Source organism: Prunus dulcis, chromosome 1, assembly GCF_902201215.1.
Source record: "Prunus dulcis chromosome 1, ALMONDv2, whole genome shotgun sequence".
Lineage (NCBI taxonomy): Eukaryota > Viridiplantae > Streptophyta > Magnoliopsida > Rosales > Rosaceae > Prunus > Prunus dulcis.
In genome coordinates, this window is record NC_047650.1 from 36,706,156 (window position 1) to 36,732,907 (window position 26,752).

The following is a 26,752-nucleotide window of genomic DNA, read 5'->3' on the forward strand; positions in this document are numbered from 1 at the left end:
ATAATGTAGATTAAGTTAGTTGATCAATATAATATGTCAGCTTCCATGAACCCAAGTTCGATCATCCTCTCCGTATGGTTTTAAAGTTTACAATACAACACCAAAAATAGGAGCAGACATTGTGTGGTGGGGCTTTTAATAACCCAACCTACTGTTTGCTAGGCCCAAGCCTGCCCAAGGCTACTATCTTCTGGGCCAAGCGATGTTAATTTTGGGTCCCAATTCTTACAAAGGAGTTTGGACAATTCCATAGCTCTGAATCTGATCAAATATAGGCCTTCACCAGAAGATACATGCGAACACTTTTTTCTTTTTCTTTTTTTGGGGGCCGAAACCTATGAACTTCTTTGAACTTTTGAAAAGGGATCATGTCAACCACTGAAGAAGATATGTTATCAGATATTTGGTATGTTATGTACAAAGATGTGTATCAAGGAGGGAGGAAACTTACATGACTCTGATTCACATTTTGGGGCGACCTTAAGTGGCCTTGGCCCCCTCTACCTTCTCACCTCATTGATTATATAGAGAGTATAAGCCTAAATTGCAAAAATAATAATAATAATAATAATTCGCACAACCAGCTTTTGAATGTGGACTAGGACGAGACAAGCTGGAATAAAATTTTCCTTATGATTTGGGATGGGTAAGGAAACCTAGAAAATATGAGCCGATTCATGAAAATGAAGTTGAATTGGGCTTTACATGCCAGGTATATGGACCCTATATTGGTATCTTCCTCCTTACATATGACACCACATGAGGAAAGATATATAAATAAGGGTTGCACATATCAGTAGCAGTCAAAAATATTTTTTTTTCGTGTATTAATTTTTGATGCAAGCGATATTGAGGGAGTGGAGGGATTCGAACACACTACTCCAAGAGTACAGAGAACTATTAACACTCGAACTGCAAGTCCCTTGCAACTATACATTAAGAAATTAGACATGATCCATTTAGTTGATTTATAGTTTGATTACATAAGATAGTGATGAATTTATGCTTCCAAAGACATGGGACATATAGCAATTCAAATAAAAATCCCAGAAATATCTGTACTGTGTTAAAGAGACCATTTACGTTGGTTGGCGGGTTTTTGTTTTTGATATTTAAGGCGGGCACATCACAGATCACACACACACGCGTGGGACCATCACAAAACCCGCCTTCGTTGTGCTTTGGATATGGGCCACTCAAGTCGTCAACCACCAGCGCTGGCCGCCCAAACACTTCAAAATTTAAAACTATTTTGTTTCCTTTAAAAATATATATATACACAAATGGCATTGTACTTGTAGCTAGCCGAAGCTTCCTTGCCTTTTGTTATAGCTATTAGCACCTTCCTCCTTTTTTTTTTTTTTTTTTTTTTTTTTTTTTTTTTTTTTTTTTTCTGTTTAAACATTTCTGGAAAATATATTACAGGTGGATAAAAAGAATTGAGAATCGTTATTGGCGCATCATACACTTCTTCAATTGTAATTTATTTTTCATGTTTTTATAAAGTGAGTATTGTATGATGATTTTTTTGGAGTGTCAATAATTACTCCGTTAAAATTTAATTTAATTTTCTAGATGTGTGAATAATCAAAGTTTAATTAGTATTTGAATAATTTGAAGTTTGAACAATTTGGAGCAATATTCTCTTAATAATAGCGCATGGGCAATTTGAAGTTGGAATCATCCATCCAATATTATAGAAAAATTATTGTACACATCATGTCGCATGAAATCCAACGCGCCCTGGAAGGAAACTTCTCCACATTGGATGGCTCACTTCAATATACAGTCCACCCATATAGGAATGGACAACTATATTTAGCAACTGTTGATAAATAAATTAAAAACTTCGAACTGTAAAATTGTTAATCTTTAATCCCGTATTGAGGAGAACAACTTGTAATTGTATGTTGATGAGATAATATTATTTTGTTATTCTTAATTATTTAAATTTTATTATATGAAAAAGTTATCACGCGTAATTAGATGAGGGACTTACTCCAATTGATAGTCAATGTAGAAATATGCTAGCTACAATTGTTTAACATTCGCATAAGTGGATGTTAACTGTTGATGCGTTGTAGGACTCGCTTGCATCAACGGTAGACATCGACCGTAAACCTCCAATCCACATGTCGGCCATGTATTTGACAAAGACCCATTCCACATGTCGCCCAATTATCGTTTCGTTGTATTTCAGTTTTATACCAATCCAATAGGCCAACACTACAAACAATAATTTCACCCATTTTCTGACCCCAAAAAAAAATAAAATTACAGAGAGAGAGAGAGCGCTCTCAACTTTCATATTCGAAGATTCAATAAGGCTTGATTTGAGGTCATACTGAACCAAAAGCGGAAAAGTCGGTCGCCATCACCACGAGCTCACTGTAATTGTTTACACAGAGAGAGAGAGAGAGAGAGAGAGAGAGAGAGGGGGGGATTTGAGCTGATCTTGGTGGTGGCTGGTGGGTGGGGAGATGGCGATACTGTACGCGCTGGTAGCGCGGGGATCGGTGGTGCTGGCGGAGTTCAGCGCCACGTCGACGAACGCGAGCACAATCTCCAGACAAATCCTCGAGAAAATTCCCGGCAACAGCGACACCCACGTCTCCTACTCTCAGGATCGCTACATCTTCCACGTCAAGCGCACCGATGGCCTCACCGTCCTCTGTATGGCCGACGAGACCGCCGCCCGTACGTCGTCGTTTCATCAATGCCTTCCCTCCAATTCCCCCAATTTCCCTCCTCAAATTTTCAATTTTTGATCTTTTTTGTGCAGGGAGAATGCCTTTCGCTTTCCTCGAAGACATTCATCAGAGATTCGTCAGGACCTATGGCCGCGCTGTTCATTCGGCTCAGGCATACGGCATGAACGATGAGTTTTCTAGGGTTTTGAGCCAGCAGATGGAATACTACTCTAATGATCCTAATGCCGATAGGATCAATCGCCTGAAAGGTGAAATGAGCCAGGTAAATGTTTAAACTTTGTCACTAATTTATTAGGTTCAATTATGGATCCGATTTTGTTTTTGAATGTATTTTCAATTTCTGTTTCATTGTTTTGAATTTGTAGGTGCGAAATGTGATGATTGAGAACATTGACAAAGTTTTAGAAAGAGGGGATCGCTTGGAATTGCTGGTTGATAAAACTGCTAATATGCAAGGGAATACCTTCCGATTTAGAAAGCAAGCTCGCCGTTTCAGAAGCACTGTGTGGTGGAGAAATGTCAAGCTCACGTATGGTTTCTGAACTCAAATCTCAATTGCTCAAAGAGTAACTTCGAAATTACAAATTTTTTTTGAAATTTTAAATTATGATTTGTAAGATTCTCGTTTTATGTAATGGGTAATGTTTTCGTGTCAGACAGTGTGGCATACATTAGGCTAGAGTGTCAATTCAACTATGTATTCAAACCGCAGTTTGTGCATATTATGTTGCTAGAGTGTCAATTCAACAGCAAATTCAAACCACAAGTTTGTGCATGTTACTTTGCTAGACTGTTAATTCAACTAGGTATTCAAACACAGACTGGGTCAGATTTTATGGAAAGAGCGTTTTATATAATGGTAATGTTTTTATGTCAGACAGTATGGTGTGTTCCATTTGTAGACTGTCAAGTCAATTCAACTACGTATTCAAACCACGGTTTATTGTTTAGATTGTCTGGCATGAGAGTATTTTCCTTCGTGTAATTATGATTATGCAAATGCATTACTTGCATGCCCTCACTTACCAGATGCTTTGAATCTTGCAGGGTTGCATTGATATTCCTTGTGCTGGTGATAATTTATGTTGTGCTGGCTTTTGTTTGCCATGGCCTTGCACTACCCTCCTGCTTGAAGTGATAGTGAGAAACAAGTAGATTGGAATGTGCTTCCTCTTCATATTCCTCCTCTTCTGGGTATATGGGATTCTTCTATTTAAACTTCCACTGTTGTAAGTTGTGTCAGAGTGTCATTTCTATGTGATTTGAAATGGCTCAGTTGTGTGTGTTAGCCCGTGGGAGTTTTGAACTGGTTCCGGTTGTATGTTTGTTTTTCTTTTTTGGCCAAAAGGTTGTATGTTTCTTAAAACCGTGGCTTGATGAGTTTATATTTGTGGCTGGTCTCATTTATCTAATTGTTTTATTCGATTGTGAATTTTGACTAATTGTCCGAAGAGCTTAATTTATGTTCATCGACAAACTGCAACTTGTGAGACACATGGGTGATATCTTCTTCTTGGTTTTGCCTATCTTCCACGTCTGTACAGTAATCGGCTGTAACTTTTTACTCAAGTCTGTTGCCCGTATTGATGTGCATTATTATTGTGCAGAGTCTCATATTTATTTTTGAGTAGGCAAAGCAGCAGCTAAATATGAGGGAGATTAGAAAGTCAAGAATGAAACATAGAGAATGAATTTTGTTACTTCTGCGGTTCTAAATGCACTCAGATCAGAAGAGCTTTTATTTGATAACTTGTATGCTTGGATTTCTCTGGGTTGGCAGGCCTTATCTAAATTGAATCAGTGAACAAAAAGCTTCTGGACTTCGTCTACCTATTAGTTGGCACGTGCTGTCCACGAATGCTAAGAACAGTTTCTTAGTCACAGAGTTAATTCTATTGCCTTAGTCAGAAAGAAGGATAAAAGGATTCATTGAGAGAGAGAGAGAGAGAGATCTTTGTATACATTTAAGTAATATATATTGTTCTATGTTACACTAGGGTATCCTCTACAAGATGAAACTTGTTTAACAACTCCTCCAATGCTTGCAAGGTAGTCTTATAATGTTCTTCAGATTGTGCCCCTTCTTCCGCAACCGGAAGGGCGAGTTTATAAAGATGATTATGCCAGTACACTGGGTTATACACATCAATATTACTGGAGCCATGATGCAGAAGATACCTGCACTTGAAATCTTTTCTCCACCGCGACAGAATGTAGCGCGATGGGACTTCTTCCACGCCGCTATAGTTGAGAACGTTTAATGCATGCCTGCATAGGTAACCTTTGTAGTTGAACAAACTGCAGATGCATCGGATATCGACTTGTGTTGTTTCGTACAAAACCTCATAGCATCTGACTTCCTTCTCCTTTCCTTCAACTTCAACTCGTTCTTTGACTATGTAGGTTATTATAGGGCCATTCACACTCACCTGCCTCGTGTTGAAGCAGGAGTACATCCCCTCAACCTCCAACTGGAACCTCTTGAAAATCTCCCTTGTATATACCTTACATAGCTGCACTTCAAAATTACATTTTGTCTTCAGTTCAAAGCTTGAACTTCTTGACTCCAGATCTGCCACCACCTCTTTCATGCGCTTCCTATGTAGAGCTAGATCGTACTTATCGACGAATTCCTTAAACGACGTATGTTTATGTACATAACCATCAAAAAATGCAGTTAAGCTCTCGTTTTCTTGGATGGGGATCATTCCGGAAAAAAATGTGTCTTTCAAGTAAACTGGAACCCACATTTGCCGATCTTCATACAATATCTGAAGCCATCTATTCTCTCCCAGTTCATGACACTTTACCATTTCCGCCCACGAAGTTTCAAACTCAGCTATTTTCAATGAATTATAGACTGATTTGTGCAATTGTCTCTTGATTGCTTCATAGCCCTTCAGTCCTCCCAACTTCTCCGGAACTTTCTGCATGATATACCACAAACAATAGCAATGCCGAGCATTTGGGATAACCTCAGACACTGCAATTTGCAAGGGCTTGCATTGATCAGTAATCAAAACTTGCGGTGGCTGCCCTAGCATGCATTTAAGCCATGCCCTGAGCATCCAAACAAAATTTTCTACTGACTCATGGCCAAGGAAACCACAGCCTAACAACACAGATTGCCCGTGATGGTTAACACCAACAAATGAAATCAGGGGGATTTCATACTTGTTTGACAAGCATGTTGTATCTATTGCAACTGTGTCACAGAAGTAGCCATATGCAGCCCTGGACCTGGCATCCGCCCAGAACACATTCCTCAGGTGTCCGTCATCATCAAGATCCATCAAATAATAGAAATTAGGGTTCATCAATTTCATGCGGCAAAAGTAGTTGTAAACTGCATGAGCATCTCCTTCTTTAAGTTCCAAGTGCTTAAAGAGATCAATAGAATTCAAACCTTCACTTTCAGTAAAATTTGAGTATCCATTGCTCCCAACATCCATAACAGGCGTTCGGTACAGCTTGATCGTATGAATTTCTGTCACCGGCTCTGGCAGCGGTTGCGCGCTTTTGGCAGCAAGGATCATTTTCTTATGTGACTTGTAGAACCTTTTGATTTGTGGACTCACCTGATGGTTGTGTTCAAGCTCTACTTCAACTATTCTCCACCTTTTCGAGTCCACCAGTCGGATAACTACCATGGCAGGACAACCGGTTCTTGTTTCTGGTCTTGGATTATTGGCTTCACTCTTTTTCTTAAAACCTGCACTGCTGCAACTCAACTTTGCTCGATACCGCTCTTTTCTCTTTGACCTGAACCATGAGTTGCTTACTCTGATGCCAAAGCCCTGTTCTTTGCCATAGATATTATAAAAATCATAGGCTTCATCAAAAGAATCGAACTCCAAACCCACTGTGGGTGCTGTGGGGTCCTTTCTTCTTTGTGTTTCCCCAGTTACATTGTCATGCTCAGTGAAGTCTCCCTCTAACTCATACTCATCACCTTCCTCAAATACTGGCTCACTATTGAGACAAACTTCTTCCATCTGAAATGGCAAACATAAGAAGACAAGAATTTTTACAAAAACTTTTAAAAATTTTAAGATACTTTTCCAACAAATGTTGATTCATTTGTCAAAAGTTTGACAATGATCCAAAAAACAACAATTGTCCTCTTCTTCCAAAAACTAGTGTAGTGGTTTGAAGCAAATGCTCTCCAGGAAAGCTCATGGGTTCGAGTCCTATCATTTGTGTAATGTGTGTGAGTTTAGTATGTTACCACCCCTCTCAGTAGGAAAGGTGGTAAAGAAACTAAAGGGTAACTAGTTTTTAACCCCTGTGAAATACAGTAAAATCAAATATTGTAACATGGTGAAAAGATCATCACTTTGAACTAATTTTTCAAGCAAGTATTTCCAGAAATCTTCAAGGTAAAAAGGCTAAAACCCTTCATACACTCAAACTACTTAACACAACTCCACAACAAAGATTTACCAATTCACAATTCCACAATCAAATGGACAATCCAGAGCTTGTTAATGGGGAAAAAATGGTAAAAGAAAAAAAAATGAAAGACGTGTTCTTTCGTTGAATTTGCTTCCTTTGGCGCTTACTTAGAGAGAAAAAGCGCTAGAGGTTAACGCAAAATTAACCCTTTTGCTTTTCTAACCTACCAAACGGATTAAACACTATTTCAGGCCCAAACAGGTTCGCAATTTAACTTCTTTTACTTTCCCACCTTTTCTCGGAATCCAAACAATTTACTAATCGAAGTCGAAGGTCAAAACTATCCATTTAACCCATTATTTAATGCAGAAACACATAAAATTGAGGATGATAGAGTGAGGGCTTAGGCGATCTTACAGCGATTTACCGGGTCGGATCGGCGAGGCGGGTAATGAACTGTCAGAGGAATTGGGGCTGAGTCAGGGCTCCGAGTTGGCTGTTGCTGAAGGAAAAGTGCGAGTCACACTGGGGATTACGGACCTTCCACAAATCTATCGATCCTGCGAGCTGACACGTGGGCTCAACGTTATTATACAGTTATACTGTTTTCTCTAGGGTTTTCCTATTTTCTTTTTTAGAAGATTTGTAGAACAAATAAAATAAACATTTTGACATCCTTTCATAGTTTAAAACTCTTTCATAAAATAAAATAAACACCAGATTTTTATGTTTGACAATGTACTTGGAAATGCAATCCACAGGATATTGATTTTATAATCAATCGAAGTTTTTTTTAGCCTCATGGCCAAAAAAAAAATTTATTTTTATATTTTTATATAGCTATTATTCACTTATCCAAAAACTTTGTGTCTTCATTTTATATCAATTCAATAAACGAGTGAGTGAATAAAGAAAAGTATATATGATGACTTATTTAGAGTGTGAATAATAATTTTCTTTTCATTTTAATTTTAAATATTCGATTAGTTATTGATTTTTTGTTGCGTTAAGATCGAAAATAATGTGATTTGTGAAAGGCTTTTCAAACACTCAACTATGGATAAAAGCTTGCATCTCACAAACTCATACTCCCTTTCTTTCTCTCTATATTTCCTTAAGTGTACAATCAATGAGAAAAAAAACAGCAAATGAGTATGAATCCGTGACGACTAAGTTTTTCTCTAATTGTAAGCATTCACATGCTCTATTATATTCCACATCGAAACCCGCATTGAAGAATCTTGAGTTGTGAGTGGCGACATTTATAACTTCTACTCGCACTCCTTGGTGAAATATTATATGTTTTAATGTTGAAGACAATTTATATGGGTAGCACCCCTCATTATATAAGTATAGAGTATTTTAATTTCAAAACCAAATGATCATTGGTCTTTTTGGACAAAACAATCAACAAAAAGTGGTTTATGAAAATAATTTGAAACTTGAAGGGGTATTCGTGTAATTTCTTAAATCTCATGGATTTTTGTGAAAACACCAAACTCCATAGGAGAGTTAGTGTAAATAGCTCATATTAAGATACAGAAATGAATATGATATGTGCGGAAAATTGTTTATATAAAGGTTGAAATTAAATTAGGTTTGAAGCAGATGTCAATTTATTTTTGTATTTTTTTATATTGAGTTACATTATCATTTTGAAGAATTCGATTCTTAAGAAATATATATATGATTGTTGATCGATTATTTGGGAATCTCAAATACAAAATTATAATCCCAAATTAAAAAGGTTATAAGCTATGTCTTATACCATGATCACGAAGTTATATATGCATTAACATCAAAGATTATTAAACCATTGCACCAAAAAATAATGGTTTAATCTTCCAAAGTTTTATCCTTTTATCACAAACAATAAATACATCAAAAGATTAAAGAATAAGAATATAAGACGAGGTTAATAGTAAGTCTTGATTTTAGTACAAACGATAATCTAAAAATATTTTAATTAATTTAAATTTAATACAGGAGGTCGAAAACGAAGTGCACTGTTCTCTGACCTAAATTAGATCTGCAATTTTAATTTTGCAAATAACATTTTAGCTTATAAATAAGCACTAAGGGCAAACTGTGTAAGTAATTAGTTGGCACACCAAATCTCAAAGTACGTTACACGGTAAAGGAAAGCTCCCTAGTATTTGTAGAAAAAAGAAAAGAAAAAAAGAAACGCAATGCTAAAAAAAGCGGCAAAATCATTAGAATCATGCGACCCATGAATATTATTGGTCCAAAACTTTTGGTATTGCAGACGTGGCCCTATCCCAGCAGAAGACGAACAGCCCAGGCCACAGCGGATCTTCCCGAAGCACGTGATGCCATAACTCCCCAGTTGGGGCCACGACCTCTGCGGGTCCCATAGCACGTGCACCTACGTCGCCAGATCAACGGCCGAGACAAAGCGACAAACCTCGTTTTCACGTAACGATATAACACCAGGATGCAGAGGATTATAACCCGCCAAACCTCAGAGACGCAAAACTAGGAAAAAAATTACCACAAAAAAGGAAAAAAAAGGGAAGGGGAAGGGAGAGGGGAGGCGCAGGTAAACTATGATGCGCCGCTTATTGTCCAAAGTGCCTTCTCTCTTCTTTGTTTACCCTCTCAAAACTCACCACACAGCCTCCTCTCTCCTCCTTCTGTCTTCCCTAAAACAAAAAAATTGATCAAAAATTTAAAAAAGAAGGAGAAATAAAAAACATTCAGAGACTGATAGAGATAAAGAGAGAAGAAGAGGCGAAGAAAAACGAAACCCCAAATGAAGCAGCAGCATCAGCAGAGCTCGTCGTCTGAGGCGGTATCATCGTCGTCGTCGTCCTCCGCATCCACTTACGTGGACCAATCACAGCCCGCAACGTCGTCGCCGAATTCGGGAGCCTCCGATAAGCTTCCGTCGATACCGGCGGCGGCGCTGGAGGACCTCGCCGTGGGGTCCAGGGATGGTGGCGGGGCGCAGGAGAGCGTGACCGTCGATCGGCGAGGCGAGTACTCTGCGGTTTGCCGATGGACGGTCCAGAATTTCCCGAGAATCAAAGCTAGGGCACTGTGGAGCAAGTACTTCGAGGTGGGAGGATACGATTGCCGGTTGTTAATATACCCTAAGGGTGACTCGCAGGCTTTGCCGGGGTACATCTCCATATACCTCCAAATCATGGATCCTCGGGGCACCTCGTCGTCCAAATGGGACTGTTTTGCGAGTTACCGGCTAGCCATCGTCAACCTCGCGGATGATTCCAAGACCATTCATCGCGATTCATGGCATCGGTTCTCGAGCAAGAAGAAATCTCACGGTTGGTGCGATTTCACGCCCTCTTCTACTGTGTTTGATTCGAAATTAGGTTATTTGTTCAATACCGACTCCGTTTTGATTACCGCCGATATATTGATATTGAATGAGTCTGTTAATTTCACGCGAGATAGTAATAATAACAATGAGCTGCAATCGTCTGCGGGCTCGATGATGATGTCCGGTTCAGTGGTTGCCGGACCGGTTTCTGATGTGTTGAGTGGCAAGTTCACTTGGAAAGTGCATAACTTCAGTCTGTTTAAGGAAATGATTAAGACTCAGAAGATAATGAGCCCGGTGTTTCCTGCTGGAGAATGTAATTTGAGGATTAGTGTGTATCAGAGCTCGGTGAATGGTGTGGAGTATTTGTCAATGTGTTTGGAGAGTAAGGACACAGACAAGACGGTTGTGTTGTCTGATAGGAGTTGTTGGTGTTTGTTTCGAATGTCAGTGTTGAACCAGAAGCCGGGGTCGAATCACATGCATAGGGACTCGTATGGGAGGTTTGCTGCTGATAATAAAAGTGGGGATAACACAAGTTTGGGGTGGAATGATTATATGAAGATGTCAGATTTTGTTGGGATCGAGTCGGGATTTTTGGTGGATGATACCGCGGTGTTTAGTACGTCCTTCCATGTAATAAAGGAGTTTAGTAGCTTTTCGAAGAATGGGGGGTTGATTGCAGGGAGGAGTGGTAGTGGGGCAAGGAAGTTGGATGGTCACATGGGGAAATTCAATTGGAGGATTGAAAATTTCACAAGGTTGAAGGATCTTTTAAAGAAGAGGAAGATAACGGGTCTTTGCATCAAGAGCAGGAGGTTTCAGATTGGGAATCGGGACTGTCGGCTCATCGTCTATCCCCGAGGTATGCATCGTTATTGCACAGGAGAATTCTCTGTTGTTTTATTCTTGATAATTGGTTGTAACCATCAATAACTCTTTCTTTTTGTGAATTAATGTGTTGCAAAGCTATGAAACCATGTGATACATCATTCACATACAGATATTTGAGGACTAGTAGTACCTTTATCATCCTATTTGAAAATGGTTTTACATGTCCTTCTGTATAATCCCACCACTTGAACGTATTGGAGCTGCATCTGTAGTTACTTGGCATCATGGGCCACTGCTGCAAATCTGGTATGTATTAATGCTATCAAAGATAGCATAGGCCACCATGATTTGCATCTTTTGATTAAACTCTGCTCTGTGTGCTTGATGTTACTTGGGCATTGTTGAGGCATGCTCATTTTGTTCATAGGGTTGTGTATGCCAAGGAAATTTTAATATTCCCTATGTTGGAATGAGATAATTTTTTGATGTGATAGAGAACATTAAAAATTGCTTAGCTTGTGCTTTAGAGAGTGAACTGATGAAAAGATTTCATATTCTCTGTGGTATCAGGGCAGTCTCAGCCACCATGCCACCTTTCAGTGTTCCTTGAAGTTACAGATTCACGGAACACATCCAGTGACTGGAGTTGTTTTGTGAGTCATCGTTTATCAGTTGTGAACCAGAGGTTGGAGGAGAAGTCTGTCACAAAGGAGTCTCAGAACCGCTACTCCAAAGCTGCAAAGGATTGGGGTTGGCGTGAATTTGTGACTCTTACTAGTCTATTTGATCAAGATTCAGGGTTTCTTGTTCAGGACACTGTTGTATTCTCTGCGGAGGTCCTCATATTGAAAGAGACGTCAATTATGCAGGATTTAACTGATCAGGATACCGAGTCAAGCAATTCTGGTTCCCAGATGGATAAGAACGCGAAAAGAAGTTCATTTACGTGGAAGGTGGAGAACTTCCTATCTTTTAAGGAAATAATGGAGACCCGAAAAATCTTTAGCAAATTCTTTCAAGCTGGGGGATGTGAGCTTCGAATTGGTAAGCATCAGTCGCACATTTTCTTCACTAGAAGGGTGTTTCAGTTGTTTGCATTTCTTAATCTTACTGACAGTTTTTTTTTTCCTTGATGCAGGTGTCTATGAGTCCTTTGACACTATATGCATTTATTTGGAGAGTGACCAGTCAGTTGGTAGTGATCTGGATAAAAACTTCTGGGTGAGATACAGGATGGCTGTTGTGAATCAAAAGAACCCTGCCAAAACTGTGTGGAAGGAGTCTTCTATATGTACAAAGACTTGGAACAATTCTGTTTTGCAATTCATGAAGGTGTCAGATATGTTGGAAGCAGATGCAGGGTTTCTTGTTCGTGATACTGTTGTTTTTGTTTGTGAAATATTAGACTGCTGTCCTTGGTTTGAGTTTTCAGACCTAGAGGTTTGTGTTTACAGGCCTTTTGCATTTATACACTGCCTGCTAATGATTATTGACTTGGTCCCTTTTAAACTTTACTACTTTAGCATGCTAAATGGCATTCTGTCTGATGTTGAAGTTTCTTCATTCTTGAATGCTGACCAATCTTGAGCTTGAGATAAGGTTTTTTGAATTTTCTGGGCAGTTATGTGTGGTTCTTTCATTTTTAATTGATTTCTTAGCTAACATGGTTTCGGATACATTCAAAGAGTTACATGGGATGTTTGATGTAAGTATGTTTACTTCACTCCAATTGTTTTGTACAAAAATGTAGTTGAGGATAAGGTACAAGTATGTTTGTCACCTTGTCATGTCTCTGCCTTGAGCTGTAATATTTCAATTTTACTTGGAGCAGTTAAGTTATACGTCCTTTGGCTCATTATTGGAGGAACGTAATTTGACTAAAACCAGAGTTATATTTTTTTTCATCCTTCCACTATTTTATGGTGTTTGCCTATGCCTGTATTGATGTGTATTTTTCTGTCAGGTGTTCGCCTCAGAGGACGATCAGGATGCATTAACAACAGATCCTGATGAGCTCATTGATTCTGAAGATAGTGAAGGAATAGGTGGTGATGAAGAAGATATCTTCAGAAACCTGCTTTCTAGAGCTGGATTTCACCTCACATATGGAGATAATCCTTCACAGCCACAGGTCACTTTACGAGAAAAGCTGCTGATGGACGCTGGCGCCATTGCTGGTTTTCTGACTGGACTCCGTGTTTATCTCGATGACCCTGCTAAAGTAAAGCGCTTGCTACTTCCAACCAAGCTGTCTGGTAGCAGTGATGGAATGAAAGTCATAAAGAATGATGAATCTTCCCCTAGTTTGATGAATTTGTTAATGGGAGTCAAAGTTCTGCAGCAGGCTATTATTGATTTACTTTTGGACATTATGGTTGAGTGTTGCCAACCTACAGAAGCGAGTTCTAATGGTGATTTGTCTGATACAAACTTAAAGTCTCCAGATGGAAGTGGAGCTGCTAGTCCTTTGCAATCGGATAGAGAAAATGGAGCTGCAGAATCTGTGCATTGTCCTGTATATGAGAGATTGGATACCAGTGTTGATGAAACTAGCAGTAGTGCTTCGGCTGTTCAAAGCTCTGACATGAATGGGACTGGTATACCTGGAAAACCTCATCCTGGGCATCCAATTTCTCCCCCCGAAACATCTGCCGGGGGTTCAGAGAATGTGTCTCTTCGTTCTAAGGTACAATACTTTGTTCCTCAAGTATTTTAAATATTTTGCTTAAGTGATAGTACTGACTGTTTGAACAAATTGAAAATTAGACCAAGTGGCCAGAGCAATCTGAAGAGCTCTTAGGATTGATTGTAAATTCACTAAGAGCTCTTGATGGAGCTGTTCCACAAGGCTGCCCTGAACCAAGACGTAGACCTCAGTCTGCACAGAAGATTTCTCTTGTACTGGATAAAGCTCCTAAGCATTTGCAGCCCGATCTAGTTGCTTTGGTGCCTAAGTTGGTGGAGCACTCAGAGCATCCACTTGCTGCTTTTGCACTTATAGAACGACTTCAAAAGCCAGATGCAGAGCCTGCATTGCGGACACCTGTAAGATTTCCTCAGAAGGCGCATCCATTTATTCATTTACTTATTGTTTTCCCAAGATTAATATCCTTTTCCTGGATGGGTTAAATATCTATTTAAAAAAGCATTTTTGGAATATGTCTTCTGGAAAACAGTATGGCAAGTCTGTGCACGTTTGCACAACTTAGTCTCTCACTACATTATTCTTCTTTAAGTTATATTATCTTGCTTCCCAGGTTTTTGGTGCTCTTAGTCAACTGGACTGTGGCAGTGAAGTTTGGGAACGAGTTTTATCTCAATCTCTCGAGTTTTTGTCAGATTCAAATGATGAGCCGCTTGCTGCAACTATAGATTTTATATTTAAAGCTGCATCCCAGTGCCAACACCTCCCTGAAGCGGTATGCATATAACTTATTCTGAATATTGGAAGTACTTTATTATATTATTCCTAGTAGAATAAAAATAAATAAATGACCCCCTTATATTATTTTACTCTAGTTTTGACGTGCTTTTCTCAAAGCATATTTAATCTTCTTTGTTCACCATTGTAGGTCAGATCTGTTCGTGTTAGGCTAAAGAATTTGGGTGTCGATGTTTCTCCTTGTGTTCTTGAATTTTTGAGTAGAACTGTAAATAGCTGGGGAGATGTTGCTGAAACCATACTTAGAGATATTGATTGTGATGATGATATGGGCGACAGTTGCTCGACATTGCATTCTGGTCTTTTCTTGTTTGGTGAACATGGACCTAGTTCTGAACGGTTTCATTCGGTGGATGAGCAGGCTTTCCGTGCTAGTCGTCATTTTTCTGACATTTACATCTTGGTTGAGATGTTATCTATACCTTGTCTTGCTGTTGAAGCCTCTCAAACATTTGAGAGAGCTGTAGCTCGTGGTGCCATTGTGGCTCATTCTGTGGCCATGGTTTTAGAAAGGCGCCTTGCTCAAGGATTGAATCTTGATGCTAGATTTGTTGCAGATAATTTCCAGCAGCCAGATGCTGTAGTGGAGGGAGAAGCCAATGAACAGCTGAGAGTCCAACGGGACGATTTTACTTCAGTTCTTGGCCTTGCTGAGACATTGGCCCTTTCTAGAGATCTTTGTGTTAAGGGATTTGTGAAGATGCTGTATACATTATTATTTAAATGGTATGCTGACGAGTCTTATCGAGGGCGAATGCTAAAGAGACTTGTTGACCGAGCTACTAGCACGACAGATAGTAGCCGTGAAGTTGACCTAGATTTAGATATATTGGTGACTTTGGCTTCTGAGGAGCAAGAAATTATTAGACCAGTTTTGAGTATGATGCGGGAGGTTGCTGAACTTGCAAATGTTGATCGGGCTGCTCTTTGGCACCAGTTATGTGCCAGTGAAGATGAAATTATTCGCATGCGTGAAGAAAGGAAAGCAGAAAATGCTAATATGGTTAGGGAAAAAGCTGTTATATCGCAAAAACTGAGTGAATCTGAGGCTACTATCAATCGTCTTAAGGTACTTGTTGTCTTAACTGGTGATATGGCTAGGATTATCGCATCTTGTTTATTCTTTTCGGGGAATATTAGAATTGATGCATGTCATGATGTGGCAGTCTGAAATGAAGGCTGATATTGACCGCTTTGCTCGTGAAAAGAAGGAACTTTCCGAACAAATACAGGAAGTTGAGAGTCAGCTTGAGTGGCATCGCTCCGAGCGGGACGATGAAATCAGAAAGCTCACTACAGATAGGAAAGTGCTTCAGGATCGTCTTCATGATGCAGAGTCACAAATCTCTCAGTTGAAGTCCCGAAAACGTGATGAATTGAAGGTATAAATTGCTTTTCTTTCGTGTCATCTCTGATGACCTCACAGCCTTTTTACATAGTATGGTGTTCTTATGTAATTGATATTTTTCTCTAAAAAGTCTTTTCTTCTTGTTTTCATCTCTGGTCCTTTGATGCACCAGCAATCAGCTTTTAGGTTTTAATGTTAGGCTTATTTTTTATTATTATTACTTGTGTTCGAGTTTTGTATGCGTTCCATTTGAGGTTTAACTTTTGAGTCTTGACATCTTGTTATGAATTGTGATTTTGGATCCTTCACTAGTGGGTTCTTCTTGCTATTTCTGGATCATGTTTTGGCAATGAATTTGATAAGTATGTACTCTATGGATCTGCATGTTTAAATAATGTTAGTGACCATGCCTATTTAATGAATTTTTTTTATATAAAAAAATCTTTATGATACAAATTTTTTTGTTTGATTTTTGTGTCTTGCTTTTGTGTCAAGCCATGCCTTTCTCTTAACTACAATTGATGAATGTGACAGAAAGTGGTGAAGGAGAAAAATGCTCTTGCCGAAAGGTTGAAGAGCGCTGAAGCTGCCCGTAAAAGATTTGACGAAGAACTTAAACGGTATGCCACAGAGAATGTTACCCGAGAGGAAATTCGGCAGTCTCTTGAGGATGAAGTAAGGCAGTTGACACAAACAGTGGGACAAACGGAAGGAGAGAAACGGGAGAAGGAAGAGCAAGTTGCTCGGTGTGAAGCCTATATCGATGGGATGGAATCAAAATTGCAGGCCTGCCAGGTTTTTGCCTCAATATAGCCAATGCTTTTCCCCCCTTTCTTTCTCATGTTCACCATTATCTTCCTCTTTGTCTTCTAATGATCTGTTTTATCACCAGATGCAGCTAGTTGTGGTGCTTACTGAATTAAGCTTCATATTTTGATTTACCATAAGAATATCAGAATGTGGTTCGATTGATGCGACCTTATCTCTTGCAGCAATATATTCACACCCTCGAGGCTTCACTTCAGGAAGAAATGTCCCGGCATGCTCCTCTCTATGGGGCTGGTTTGGAAGCTCTATCAATGAAGGAGTTGGAGACGCTGTCACGCATTCATGAAGAAGGGCTCAGGCAGATCCATACCCTTCAGCAGCAGCGTAAAAGCAGTCCAGCTGGCAGTCCTCTCGTGAGCCCTCATGCCCTCCAACACAATCATGGGTTATATCCTGCGACACCACCCCAAATGGCCGTCGGATTGCCTCCTTCACTCATCCCAAATGGTGTTGGGATCCATAGCAATGGGCATGTGAATGGTGCTGTTGGACCCTGGTTCAACCATTCTTAGATCCTGGGGTCATAGCTCTCTCTGTGCCGATGCAGGCATTTGTTCGCCCAATCGAGTTGGGTGAAATTGCTATTTTTTTGAGTTACTGATTGGCATTTTGGCTGTTTGAGCTGTTGGAACCGAGTGGGATAGGAAAAAAGAAAAAGAAAAAGGAATAAGATGATGAAAGATGCAAGGCGTAGGTAGGCTATGAGGGAGTCCAATAGAACTAACAGTTGCAAATGCCAATACTCATTTGCCCCCCTTCTTTTTTCTTTTTATTTTTTCCCTTAAAAGTTAATTATAGGCTTTTTGAAATTTTTTGTTAATCATGTGTTCAATTTATTTTTTGAACCTTATCTCTTTACTTCTCTCAACTTCTTTGATCTCCACTTAAATTTATGGTCTTTCAAGGGTGAGGCAGTTTATCTGTTTTGTCATTGAGGCAGACCAACTAGCCCGAAGGGAAATCAATCACTCGATGCCCTCGATTAAACATCTGGGCGGCACATTTTATGTCATTTGTGTCTCGCTTTCCTCATGTACAGTTTAGCCCTAGAAGAGGCAAGGGAACACAAACTACAGTCCTGTATGGGGAGTCAACGGCTAGGTTATGACTCAGCCGGATAATGATTATCACAAGACGGGATCGGTTATCTTTGACTAAACCGCTAGCGTACCGTGAGGGTTAGGAAACAGACAGAATTTACTTTGGAACCCAAAAGAAAAAAAAAGAAGAAAATGGAGCCAACTTTGCCACACTGATCGAAAGGAAAACAAAATTTTTACATGCAACCTCAAGCCCCTTTAAAAGTGCACAATATCAATTTGTACAGTTGAACCGCGTGGATTTGTTGTTGACATGACACACCCATCTTAATTACGTGATAGGAAAATATGTGTGTAATTTGCTTCATGCATATCATAATTTTGTTTACACCTCACTATCAATCAAATATACAGATACATATAACTATTTTCCGCAGAAAGTCAATGGTCCATGTCAAAATGCATTACCGTAAATTTCGTTATTGTATAATATTATTATGTTAAATTACAGGTGAAAATAGATATATATATATTAAACAAAAGAAACACTCCATCCATAAGCTTTGCTATTTCATCGCATGCATCTAGAGAGAGAGAGAGAGAGAGAGAGAGAGAGAGAGAGAGAGAGAGGACTAAAATTTGTGACATAATTTGGTGACGTGTGTCAGTGATTTGCAGGTGGGTTTCCATGGCAAGAAGAGGGAAGAGGGGAGGGATCCAAGAAGGTAGGAAATTATGTGGAAATAAAAGAGGTCTATCTATGATCAAGTTGTGGGAGAAGAAATAATCAAAATAAAACGTGGCCTGATAAATCTCATTTGACTTCTCTGCGTGTCCCTCTCGCACTAGGAAAATTATATTTTTTGTATGATTTGTCTTCGAGCTCATCTCTTCTCCACACACAAACAAATAAACTTGCCAACCTATTTAAGCTAATCCCACCCCTCATTTCACAATCACCCAAAATAGTTATCGCCAGCCAGGACCCAGCAATTCTCTCTCTCTCTCTCTCTCTCTCTCTCTCTCTCTCTCTCTCTCTCTCTCTCTCTCTCGCATATATATTTATTGAGAGATTAATTAATTTGTTGCTCATAAGCTAAACCTCATTTGTTTGTCAAGAGAGAGAACTGAGATTCTCTCCATTCCTCTCTCTCTCTCTCTCTCTCTCTCTGGCATTGCTGGGCAAATTGGCATGCGCTAAGCTTCTTCCACTACTAGCCACCACATTACCTGTGTAAGCTGCTGTTACCTCACCTGAACATTTTAGCTTTTGCTGCTTCTTTAAAATGAATGCAATTTTACAACCAAAACCCATTGCAAGTCAAATTAGCTACTTGATCATATATGTATATCTGGAACTTGGATATACAAATATGATGATCAGATAATCTCACTTTAAATTTTTTTGGAAATTGTCTCACTTTTGCCCCGAAATTGTTGCATTAATTGTAGAAAACGTGTTTGTAGTTGCTCTAAGAATTATTTGACCATATCTATATCCATCCATTTAAGCATGTGTTTGAGTTGTTTTGCCAAAATTTGCGGTCAGCAATATATATTTAAGTTTGTTTTACAATATTTTACAGCCACAAATCCATTTTTGGGATATTTTGACTCATTATTCTTGCCTCATGTTTTGACCTTATTTCTCTCTCTCTCTCTCTCTCTCTCTCTCTCTCTCTCTCTCTCTCTCTGGTGCATGTGCAGCATGAAGAAAATTTGTTGGCCTTACTTTGATCCTGAATTTGATAATCTCCCAGAGAGGATATATGGCCCTACGTAAGTGATCGAAATTTCCAATTCTATTGAACCCTGCTTTTGATTCACCTTCGGCAGTCTCATGAGCCCTGGAGTAAGATTTCTGATTTAGCTTAATTGATTTGCAGGTGTAGAGTATGCATTGACAACGAAACCTGGGAAGATTGCACAATAGTAAAGGTTTGTAAATTAATTATAAATAAATTAGTTAATTAATCCAGCTATGATGAAGGTCATGATAGTATATGATGTGGTGCAGGTGGATAGCGTGAACAAGCAAGGGCTTCTCCTCGAAGTGGTGCAAGTATTGACAGACGTGAACCTCACCATCACTAAAAGTTACATTTCTTCTGATGCAGGATGGTTCATGGATGGTAAATATATATTTCTATGATTCAATTAATCCAATTACTTTTATTTAATAAAATAATCAATATTTTATGACCAATAATAATTTGTGCGCTTGCTTTGTTTGCAGTGTTCCATGTGAAAGATGAACACGGCAACAAACTTACAGACCAGAAAGTCATTAACTATATCCAGAAGGTGATTATCTATAATTAGGTTTCTTCATGATCAATGAGTTTAGTTAATTAATATTATTGACTTTTGTCGAGAGGCCTTGATAAATGATTTTGCATATATATCATCACAATGTCAACTACAGTAACACGCTTAATTAACTCTGACCTAATGATGCAGGCCTTAAGTACAAGCACAGGCACCCCGGACTCAGCCAAGGCCTATACAAATAACAACCCTACTTTATTCTCACCCACAAACCCTACCGACCACACCACCATCGAAATGACCGGAACAGACCGGCCCGGTCTGTTCTCCGAGATCTCCGCTGCCCTAGCTGACCTCCATTGCAACATAGTAGAAGCCCATGCATGGAGCCATAACGCCCGCCTTGCCTGTGTAGCTCAAATCTCCGACCAATCAACCGACCACAACCCGCGCCGCCTCGCAACCATCGAGGACCACCTCATCACCGTCCTCCGTGCCACAACCGCCCTCAGCCCGTGCGGGAAGGAACCCAATAATGGCCAACAAGAAGTAAAGACCATAGGGCTCTTGGGATCAGGAGATCATAATTATGTTCATCAAGGAACCATGAGCACCAATGTAGAGAGGAGGTTGCACCAGCTCATGCTTTCTGTCAGGGACTTTGATGGGCCCAATGATGGGCACGAAAGCTCGCCTAGGACGCCGTTGGGGTTGTACAGTGAGGGGGAGGGGAGGAAGACGGTGGTTTGGATTGAGAGCTGTGAGGAAAAGGGGTATTCTATGGTGAGTATTGAGTGTAAGGATCGGCGGAGGCTCATGTTTGATACTGTGTGCACTCTCACTGACATGCAGTATGTGATCTTCCATGCTTCTGCAAGTGGCCAAGACGGTTATGCCTTTCAGGTACATATTCATATGTTCCTGGTCATTCACGATGTCTCTTATTTTGTACCATATTTACTGATCACATTGTCGTTCGGTATTAAATCTTTAGTAGACTCTCTCTAGTAATTAATAGATGTACAGTCTGACTTATTTTATTTAAGCGGTAAATAAGTGAATCTCATTTTGATCATTTTGAGAAACGATGAACAAGGTGACTAAATTGGATATGGGGGACTATATTAACTAATGTTGTTTTCATAGGAGTATTTTATCCGACATATCGACGGGGATGCCTTGTGTACTCAAAGCGAGAAAGAAAGAGTTATAAAATGCTTAGAGGCTGCTATAGAGCGTCGGGTTTCTGAGGTGAGTATTGTCTATTTTTACGAGATAAAAGATATGATCTACAAATTAATGTGATATAAGTAATAGAATAATAATTATAAGCAACAACATTAATTTATTCTATGTATATATATATTTTGACAGGGGATTAGGCTAGAACTGTGTGCAGATGATAGGATAGGGTTACTCTCTGATATAACTAGGGTTCTACGAGAGAATGGGCTTGTCGTTGTTCGAGCAGATGTAGCAACTCAAGGAGAAAAGTCCATAAACGCCTTCTACGTGAGAGACATTTCAGGAAATGAAGTTGTAGACATGGACATTGTTGAGTCGATGAAAAGGGAATTAATGGGTTCAAATCCAATATACGTTCAAGTCAAGAATGACACACGGATCAGACCAAGCTCACCTGAAAGGTCGTCTCCTCTCTCTAATTTTGGAGACATGCTGAAATCTCAACTTGAGCGTTTGTCTAACAATTTTGCTAAGATCAAGTAGTGGTATAGTACTATATGAACGTGTATAAATTAAAATGATTTTTTTTTTTTTTGAATTCATGTACATACGTAGACAATAGGCAATTTAATTCTAGGGCTGTACATGCAGAGATATCGAACCGTATTATTTCTAGGGTTGTAAATAATAATTTTAAGGATTGAAGGAGATCAATTGTGTAAATGCCATTTACCAGTGACTTATAAGCTAGGAATATTACTTGGATGATTTTGTACATAAATGTTAAGCACACATTGTTTTTTCCTTTTTTTTTTTCTTTATCAATAAGTAGAAATTGTATATATGGGAAACAATGTTTGTGTCAGGTGTTCTTAAAGTGCATGTAGTTTTGGCTTCAACCTATTACACGTAAATACATATTGTAATGAACAAAACTATTTATACTACCTTTACTGACTGTATTGTTAATCATGTTTTTTTCTTTTTCTTCTTCCAAATATGTAATCTATGTAATCTATGTGAGAGATCTAGTCAGCAATATAATCAGTAGAGATGTAATATATAATGTTTTTTAAGTACACCATATATAAATGAAATAAAACAATCTAGGCAAATCTAAGGTTAATTCTCCTAAGCCACACAGAGTGCAATATCATATGAAACACATCAAACCTCTTAGCCGGCTGGTTCAACTCAAAATGCCTCCTCACAACCCTCAAATTCTCCACAAGCCACCTATACTTCTCCTCCGGCACCGCCATCAAAACCTCCTTCAACCTCCAAATCTCAGAGACCTCAACCCTAACAGAAAACGCCTCCCACCTCAGCACATCACTAAACGGCAGCGCATAGTGCTCAGACAAAATCACAGGCACACATTCTGCATAAATGGCCTCCACAATTCTTGGGCTCGCCACCTCATGCCCGCTAGGGCACAGACAAAACCTGGACTTGAGCATCATGGAGGCGTAGTCTTCGCCTTCTGGGAGGTATTCGTAGACCCGAAGGTCTTCGTCGCGGGTTTTCCAGTGGGCCAGGAGAATGGGCCTTATTGGGCCATGGAGCCCACCGGCGAAGAACCCCAGGTAGGGACGTGGGATTTGGGGTGGCGGGGGTGAGATGAGTTTGGAGGGGACGTTGCCGCCGTAGAGGTAGATTTCAGGGAGAGAAACGTCTTTTTGAGGGTTGAAGCCTTCGGAGGTGTTGGCATTGCAGAGGACTCGGATTGATGTGTTGTAGAGAAATTGGTTGCCAGCAGATGCATGTGGAGCCTGAAATAATTGAAAATTCTATTACAATTCGAAGGAAGGAAAAAAAAGAAAGAAGTTTGCTTAAACGTTTCATAGTCTTGAAATTCATATCCCTCCCCACATGCAAGTCTTTTGAACTTCAATGTTGTTCAACTTGATTTTCAATCGTATCAAATCAAAATTGAATTTTGAAACTTTCAACTGTCACCTACCAAATTGGCTGGAAATTAAATTTTTTAGTTATTGTTCAATCAAGGAGGGAGGAATTTTAAGTATTGAGACATTCGAACATTACCAACAAAAATACCTGGGGTTCTTTTTAAGAGTTAATTGGTATTCAAAAATTCTTTTTTTAGTTTTAAACAATTTTGATAGTCTAAACTACTAAAGTATTCTAATCAACAAAAAGAGAAATTCAAACTTGAATGCAAAAAAATGATTACACTACCCCGACCAATTGATATATCTATTCCGCATGTTATTTTCAGTATATTTATGTTACCTATGATAATGTGAGGTAGGAAGGGTATACCAAGAATGAGCATTTATCCTTTTTGTGCGAACATATTATATATGTCCAATTTTAAAAGCTTTCCTGAGGCCCCAAAGTGGAAACTCACTATATACCTTCACAAAATTATCAATCCAAGCATGCCAACAAAGTTGTGATCACCAAAACGGAAGCAAAAAGAAATCAATCAAAAGGCAGAAACTCAAAGTCATGAGAGAGAGAGAGAGAGAGAGAGAGAGAGAGAGAGAGAGAGAGAGCTGACCCAATCATGACAACCAAGCATGAAGTGATCTGCGCCACGAGTCCTATTCCAAAAGGGGTGTCTCGAAGAGATTACTCTCACGTAATCGGCCACAAAGTCCCTCAAAGGGGTGAGGTTGTAGGTGAGGGGCTTGTAGAGGTACTTTACCATCCAAGTCACACTGAAGGGCATGAAGTAAACATGAGCTCTTTTGGGGCTCTTGGTCTTGAACCTCCTGCCCACTGCCCCATTCTCCATTTCGTGTATGAACCTCCCTTCAATGGAGTATATGTCCTTGCATGGCCCATCGTGTGCCATTGGTGGGTCCCCCTCTGTGTACACATACACCTTGAATTTCTTCTCCATTTCAAGGTAGCTCCTGCAAATCAATTGCAATGGACGCATACATTATGGAAAAGAAAAATGGAGAAGGGTATATATGTCAATTCACGTTGTACTATGAATACAAAGGTAGCTCCTAATTAAGACTCTGAGTAACATCGGAGTTAATTAAATCCCATTCCTAATCATCAATCATGGCATAATCATAAATGAATTATCGATTACATTATAATTATGGCTCGAAAATAAAGATAACTATTACCGATTAATTAGCACAATCAAGTGCTAACACATTTGATTATACTGCATATGTAATTATGCACAGCAAAATCTTATTGAATGACTAAGTCTAATTTTTTTTTTGTGGTCGAAAATTGCTTTAGATAGAAACCCAAAAGACAAGGGCAGGCAAAAGTCAAGAAACAACAAAAGTACACGGGAAAGACCTTGACCGCACTATGGCTCAAGCGCAAGCCACCAATCAGAGATGAGGGCATGAGAGACCGTCAGAATTCAAAACACCAATCAGAGATGGTGGTGGCCGATTGGCCCAACTGTTAAGTTCCACCACTCTTCTTCCAATCGAAGCCGCCACATGGGACACTAAGTCTAATTAGCTTAGCACAATATAGTGAACCCATTTGATTGGATCGATGGGTGGCTCTATGTTATAATCAACATACTCCATTTTACTATTTAATTTGAGTAAATAGACTTCAAAATGTCAACTTCTAATAGTAGTTGTTTAGGTGGCTGAAAATTTGCCAGAAAAACTTGTATGGAACGAGAATAACATTATTTTGTTATTTTTGACCAATCACAAATTATTAAGTGAAAAATTTATCACACATGACATACCGTGCTTAACTGAAAATAGCATAGTAGTGTTATGCCCGTTTTATATAAATGTTTCTCATAGAAGGGACCATAAACCCACAGATTAGCATATCGACTCCTGGTGACTTTGTGAGGCTTACAACTTATGGAGCCGGTTCGTGTGACCAGGTTAAGTTGGTGTCTCTAATATTATTAATTTAATTATGTCTAAAACAAAAATAATTAAAAAATAATTAGCATGTATAATAAATATTAAAGGAAGGCGGCACCCAGAAGTATATACTCTTCTCGCCGGGTTCATCACTGCGCTTTTTCAGCAGCAATCATGTATCCGAGAGTGTGAGTGTGGGTTACGGCAGAGCAGAAATGAGTGCACACTCAAAACGTTGCCTTTCAAGCAAAGCATGCAAGTCAACAGCATTCATTAATCTGACGAAATCTGACGCTTAATTTTCCAATTTTGTCCTGTTCTTAAATTTAATTACTCCGACCGGAAAAAGAAAACGGGAACGAAACCAATTAAAGAGGTGGCTTAGGTAGGCTTACTGATAAAATGCGCCGGGGTTACGATACACAACTGATCCACCGGGAAATGAAACGTCGTCGTCGAATGTTGACGAACGGTTTGGGCTCCAGACCGCCCGGCGAATCGAAGCTCGCGCTCGCGCGAGGCCCTGTTCCAGCTCTTGCTCTCTGCTCGCTTTGGGTTTGGGGATTTTCCTCTGCATCAATCGATCATTAATTTCAGCAACAACGAAAAAGGTTAAAAGTAAATAAAATTACAGTAGAATAGAAATATACGGAAATTTTTTATAAACAAAAAACTAAAAGAAGACAGAGCTAGCTAAAATGAATAGAAACTGCAAATGGAATGGCGGTTCGAATTCTTGGATGGAAAATTGATGTGAAAGTGACGATGGAGCTTACAAGTACAGTTTGATTCACGAGCTCGTTGATGTGAAGGTGACGATGAAGATGACTCGAGCGATTGGCATTGGAGTTGATGGGGTGATGATCGGAGGCGGCAATGACCTTGCTTCGGAGCTCAACCAATGGAATCGAAACTGGACCGTACTGATATAGTTCTGCACCGGAGATTCTCACCGAACGATCGAAATGATGGCCGCAGATCATTGAAACGGCGATGATCGACGCAATGCAGAGTGAGAGCAGCACAGATACCAAGGAGTATTGTACATGGAAGCTCCGGCTCTCCATCTCAAAACACTGTTTTAGTGTAAAATTTTTCTATCTAGAGAAATGAAATAGACTGTTTGGTTGCTGCGCTTCTGTTTTCCTGGGAAGATTACGCTCTCTCTGTTTCTCTGTTTTATGGCTCTGAGACTCGGAAAATTTGAAGGCGTGAGTGAGGAGTTGAAAGTGTGTGACGGTGTGAGGAGATAGTGGAATGACCGATTTGACCCTCTATGGTTATGACTTATAACTTATAGTATGGGGCGTGAGCTAGTGAGAAAGCCGATCATGTGCTAAAGCCTATACACGTGACTACAAGTCTACAAAGTCATGGTTGTTTCGAGCGCTTCATAATCGTAACTAATTTTCCCTCCAAATTCCCAATTTTGTACTTTTTCAATTCTCTTTAACTTATTACATTTCCCAAATGAAAAAATAAAAATGAAAATCCCAATTACCAAACTGATAATTGATGGAGTGAGATCTACCGAATCAATGGTTCACACATACCAAGAGGGGATTCG

General features: G+C 39.4%; 5 protein-coding genes across 5 annotated transcripts; 3 read left to right on the forward strand and 2 right to left on the reverse strand.

Annotated features, from left to right (window-relative positions):
* The first annotated feature begins 2,230 nt into the window (after positions 1–2,230).
* Positions 2,231–4,153, forward strand: LOC117615114 (vesicle-associated membrane protein 711). Its single transcript, XM_034344120.1, has 4 exons — positions 2,231–2,697; positions 2,783–2,973; positions 3,077–3,240; positions 3,759–4,153. The coding sequence occupies exons 1-4, from the start codon at positions 2,481–2,483 to the stop codon at positions 3,847–3,849; spliced, it is 663 nt and encodes a 220-aa protein (XP_034200011.1). The 5' UTR covers positions 2,231–2,480; the 3' UTR covers positions 3,850–4,153.
* Positions 4,154–4,645: 492 nt separating this feature from the next.
* LOC117615113 (protein FAR1-RELATED SEQUENCE 6-like) lies at positions 4,646–7,662 on the reverse strand. The gene is made up of 2 exons (XM_034344119.1): positions 7,524–7,662; positions 4,646–6,706 (listed from the first exon to the last, which is right to left on the reverse strand). Exon 2 carries the CDS (start codon positions 6,704–6,706, stop codon positions 4,700–4,702), a length of 2,007 nt encoding a protein of 668 aa, XP_034200010.1. The 5' UTR covers positions 7,524–7,662; the 3' UTR covers positions 4,646–4,699.
* Positions 7,663–9,727: 2,065 nt separating this feature from the next.
* LOC117615112 lies at positions 9,728–17,668 on the forward strand. Its single transcript, XM_034344118.1, has 10 exons — positions 9,728–11,272; positions 11,812–12,285; positions 12,380–12,681; positions 13,205–13,927; positions 14,008–14,286; positions 14,499–14,660; positions 14,814–15,752; positions 15,850–16,065; positions 16,566–16,826; positions 17,024–17,668. Exons 1-10 carry the CDS (start codon positions 9,880–9,882, stop codon positions 17,369–17,371), a joined length of 5,097 nt encoding a protein of 1,698 aa, XP_034200009.1. The 5' UTR covers positions 9,728–9,879; the 3' UTR covers positions 17,372–17,668.
* Positions 17,669–18,899: 1,231 nt separating this feature from the next.
* On the forward strand, positions 18,900–22,156 carry LOC117637363 (ACT domain-containing protein ACR2). Its single transcript, XM_034372240.1, has 8 exons — positions 18,900–19,133; positions 19,607–19,678; positions 19,786–19,837; positions 19,917–20,031; positions 20,136–20,203; positions 20,360–21,070; positions 21,314–21,418; positions 21,542–22,156. The coding sequence occupies exons 2-8, from the start codon at positions 19,608–19,610 to the stop codon at positions 21,893–21,895; spliced, it is 1,476 nt and encodes a 491-aa protein (XP_034228131.1). The 5' UTR covers positions 18,900–19,133; position 19,607; the 3' UTR covers positions 21,896–22,156.
* Positions 22,157–22,458: 302 nt separating this feature from the next.
* Positions 22,459–26,252, reverse strand: LOC117619312 (probable glycosyltransferase At5g25310). Its single transcript, XM_034349237.1, has 4 exons — positions 25,962–26,252; positions 25,581–25,756; positions 23,877–24,234; positions 22,459–23,124 (listed from the first exon to the last, which is right to left on the reverse strand). Exons 1-4 carry the CDS (start codon positions 26,250–26,252, stop codon positions 22,459–22,461), a joined length of 1,491 nt encoding a protein of 496 aa, XP_034205128.1.
* Between the last annotated feature and the right edge of the window lie 500 nt (positions 26,253–26,752).

Coding starts and splice junctions, on each gene's coding strand:
- LOC117615114 (XM_034344120.1), top strand. CDS start 2,481: ATGGCGATACTGTACGCGCTGGTAGCGCGGGGATCGGTGGTGCTGGCG. Junction 2,698..2,782: donor GGCCGACGAGACCGCCGCCC/GTACGTCGTCGT, acceptor TTTTTTGTGCAG/GGAGAATGCCTTTCGCTTTC. Junction 2,974..3,076: donor TGAAAGGTGAAATGAGCCAG/GTAAATGTTTAA, acceptor TTGAATTTGTAG/GTGCGAAATGTGATGATTGA.
- LOC117615113 (XM_034344119.1), bottom strand. CDS start 6,706: ATGGAAGAAGTTTGTCTCAATAGTGAGCCAGTATTTGAGGAAGGTGAT.
- LOC117615112 (XM_034344118.1), top strand. CDS start 9,880: ATGAAGCAGCAGCATCAGCAGAGCTCGTCGTCTGAGGCGGTATCATCG. Junction 12,286..12,379: donor GGGATGTGAGCTTCGAATTG/GTAAGCATCAGT, acceptor TCCTTGATGCAG/GTGTCTATGAGTCCTTTGAC. Junction 16,827..17,023: donor CAAAATTGCAGGCCTGCCAG/GTTTTTGCCTCA, acceptor TATCTCTTGCAG/CAATATATTCACACCCTCGA.
- LOC117637363 (XM_034372240.1), top strand. CDS start 19,608: ATGAAGAAAATTTGTTGGCCTTACTTTGATCCTGAATTTGATAATCTC. Junction 20,032..20,135: donor TGCAGGATGGTTCATGGATG/GTAAATATATAT, acceptor CTTTGTTTGCAG/TGTTCCATGTGAAAGATGAA. Junction 20,204..20,359: donor TCATTAACTATATCCAGAAG/GTGATTATCTAT, acceptor CTAATGATGCAG/GCCTTAAGTACAAGCACAGG.
- LOC117619312 (XM_034349237.1), bottom strand. CDS start 26,252: ATGGAGAGCCGGAGCTTCCATGTACAATACTCCTTGGTATCTGTGCTG. Junction 25,757..25,961: donor TCGTGAATCAAACTGTACTT/GTAAGCTCCATC, acceptor CGATTGATGCAG/AGGAAAATCCCCAAACCCAA. Junction 23,125..23,876: donor TGCTTGGTTGTCATGATTGG/GTCAGCTCTCTC, acceptor CAATTATTTCAG/GCTCCACATGCATCTGCTGG.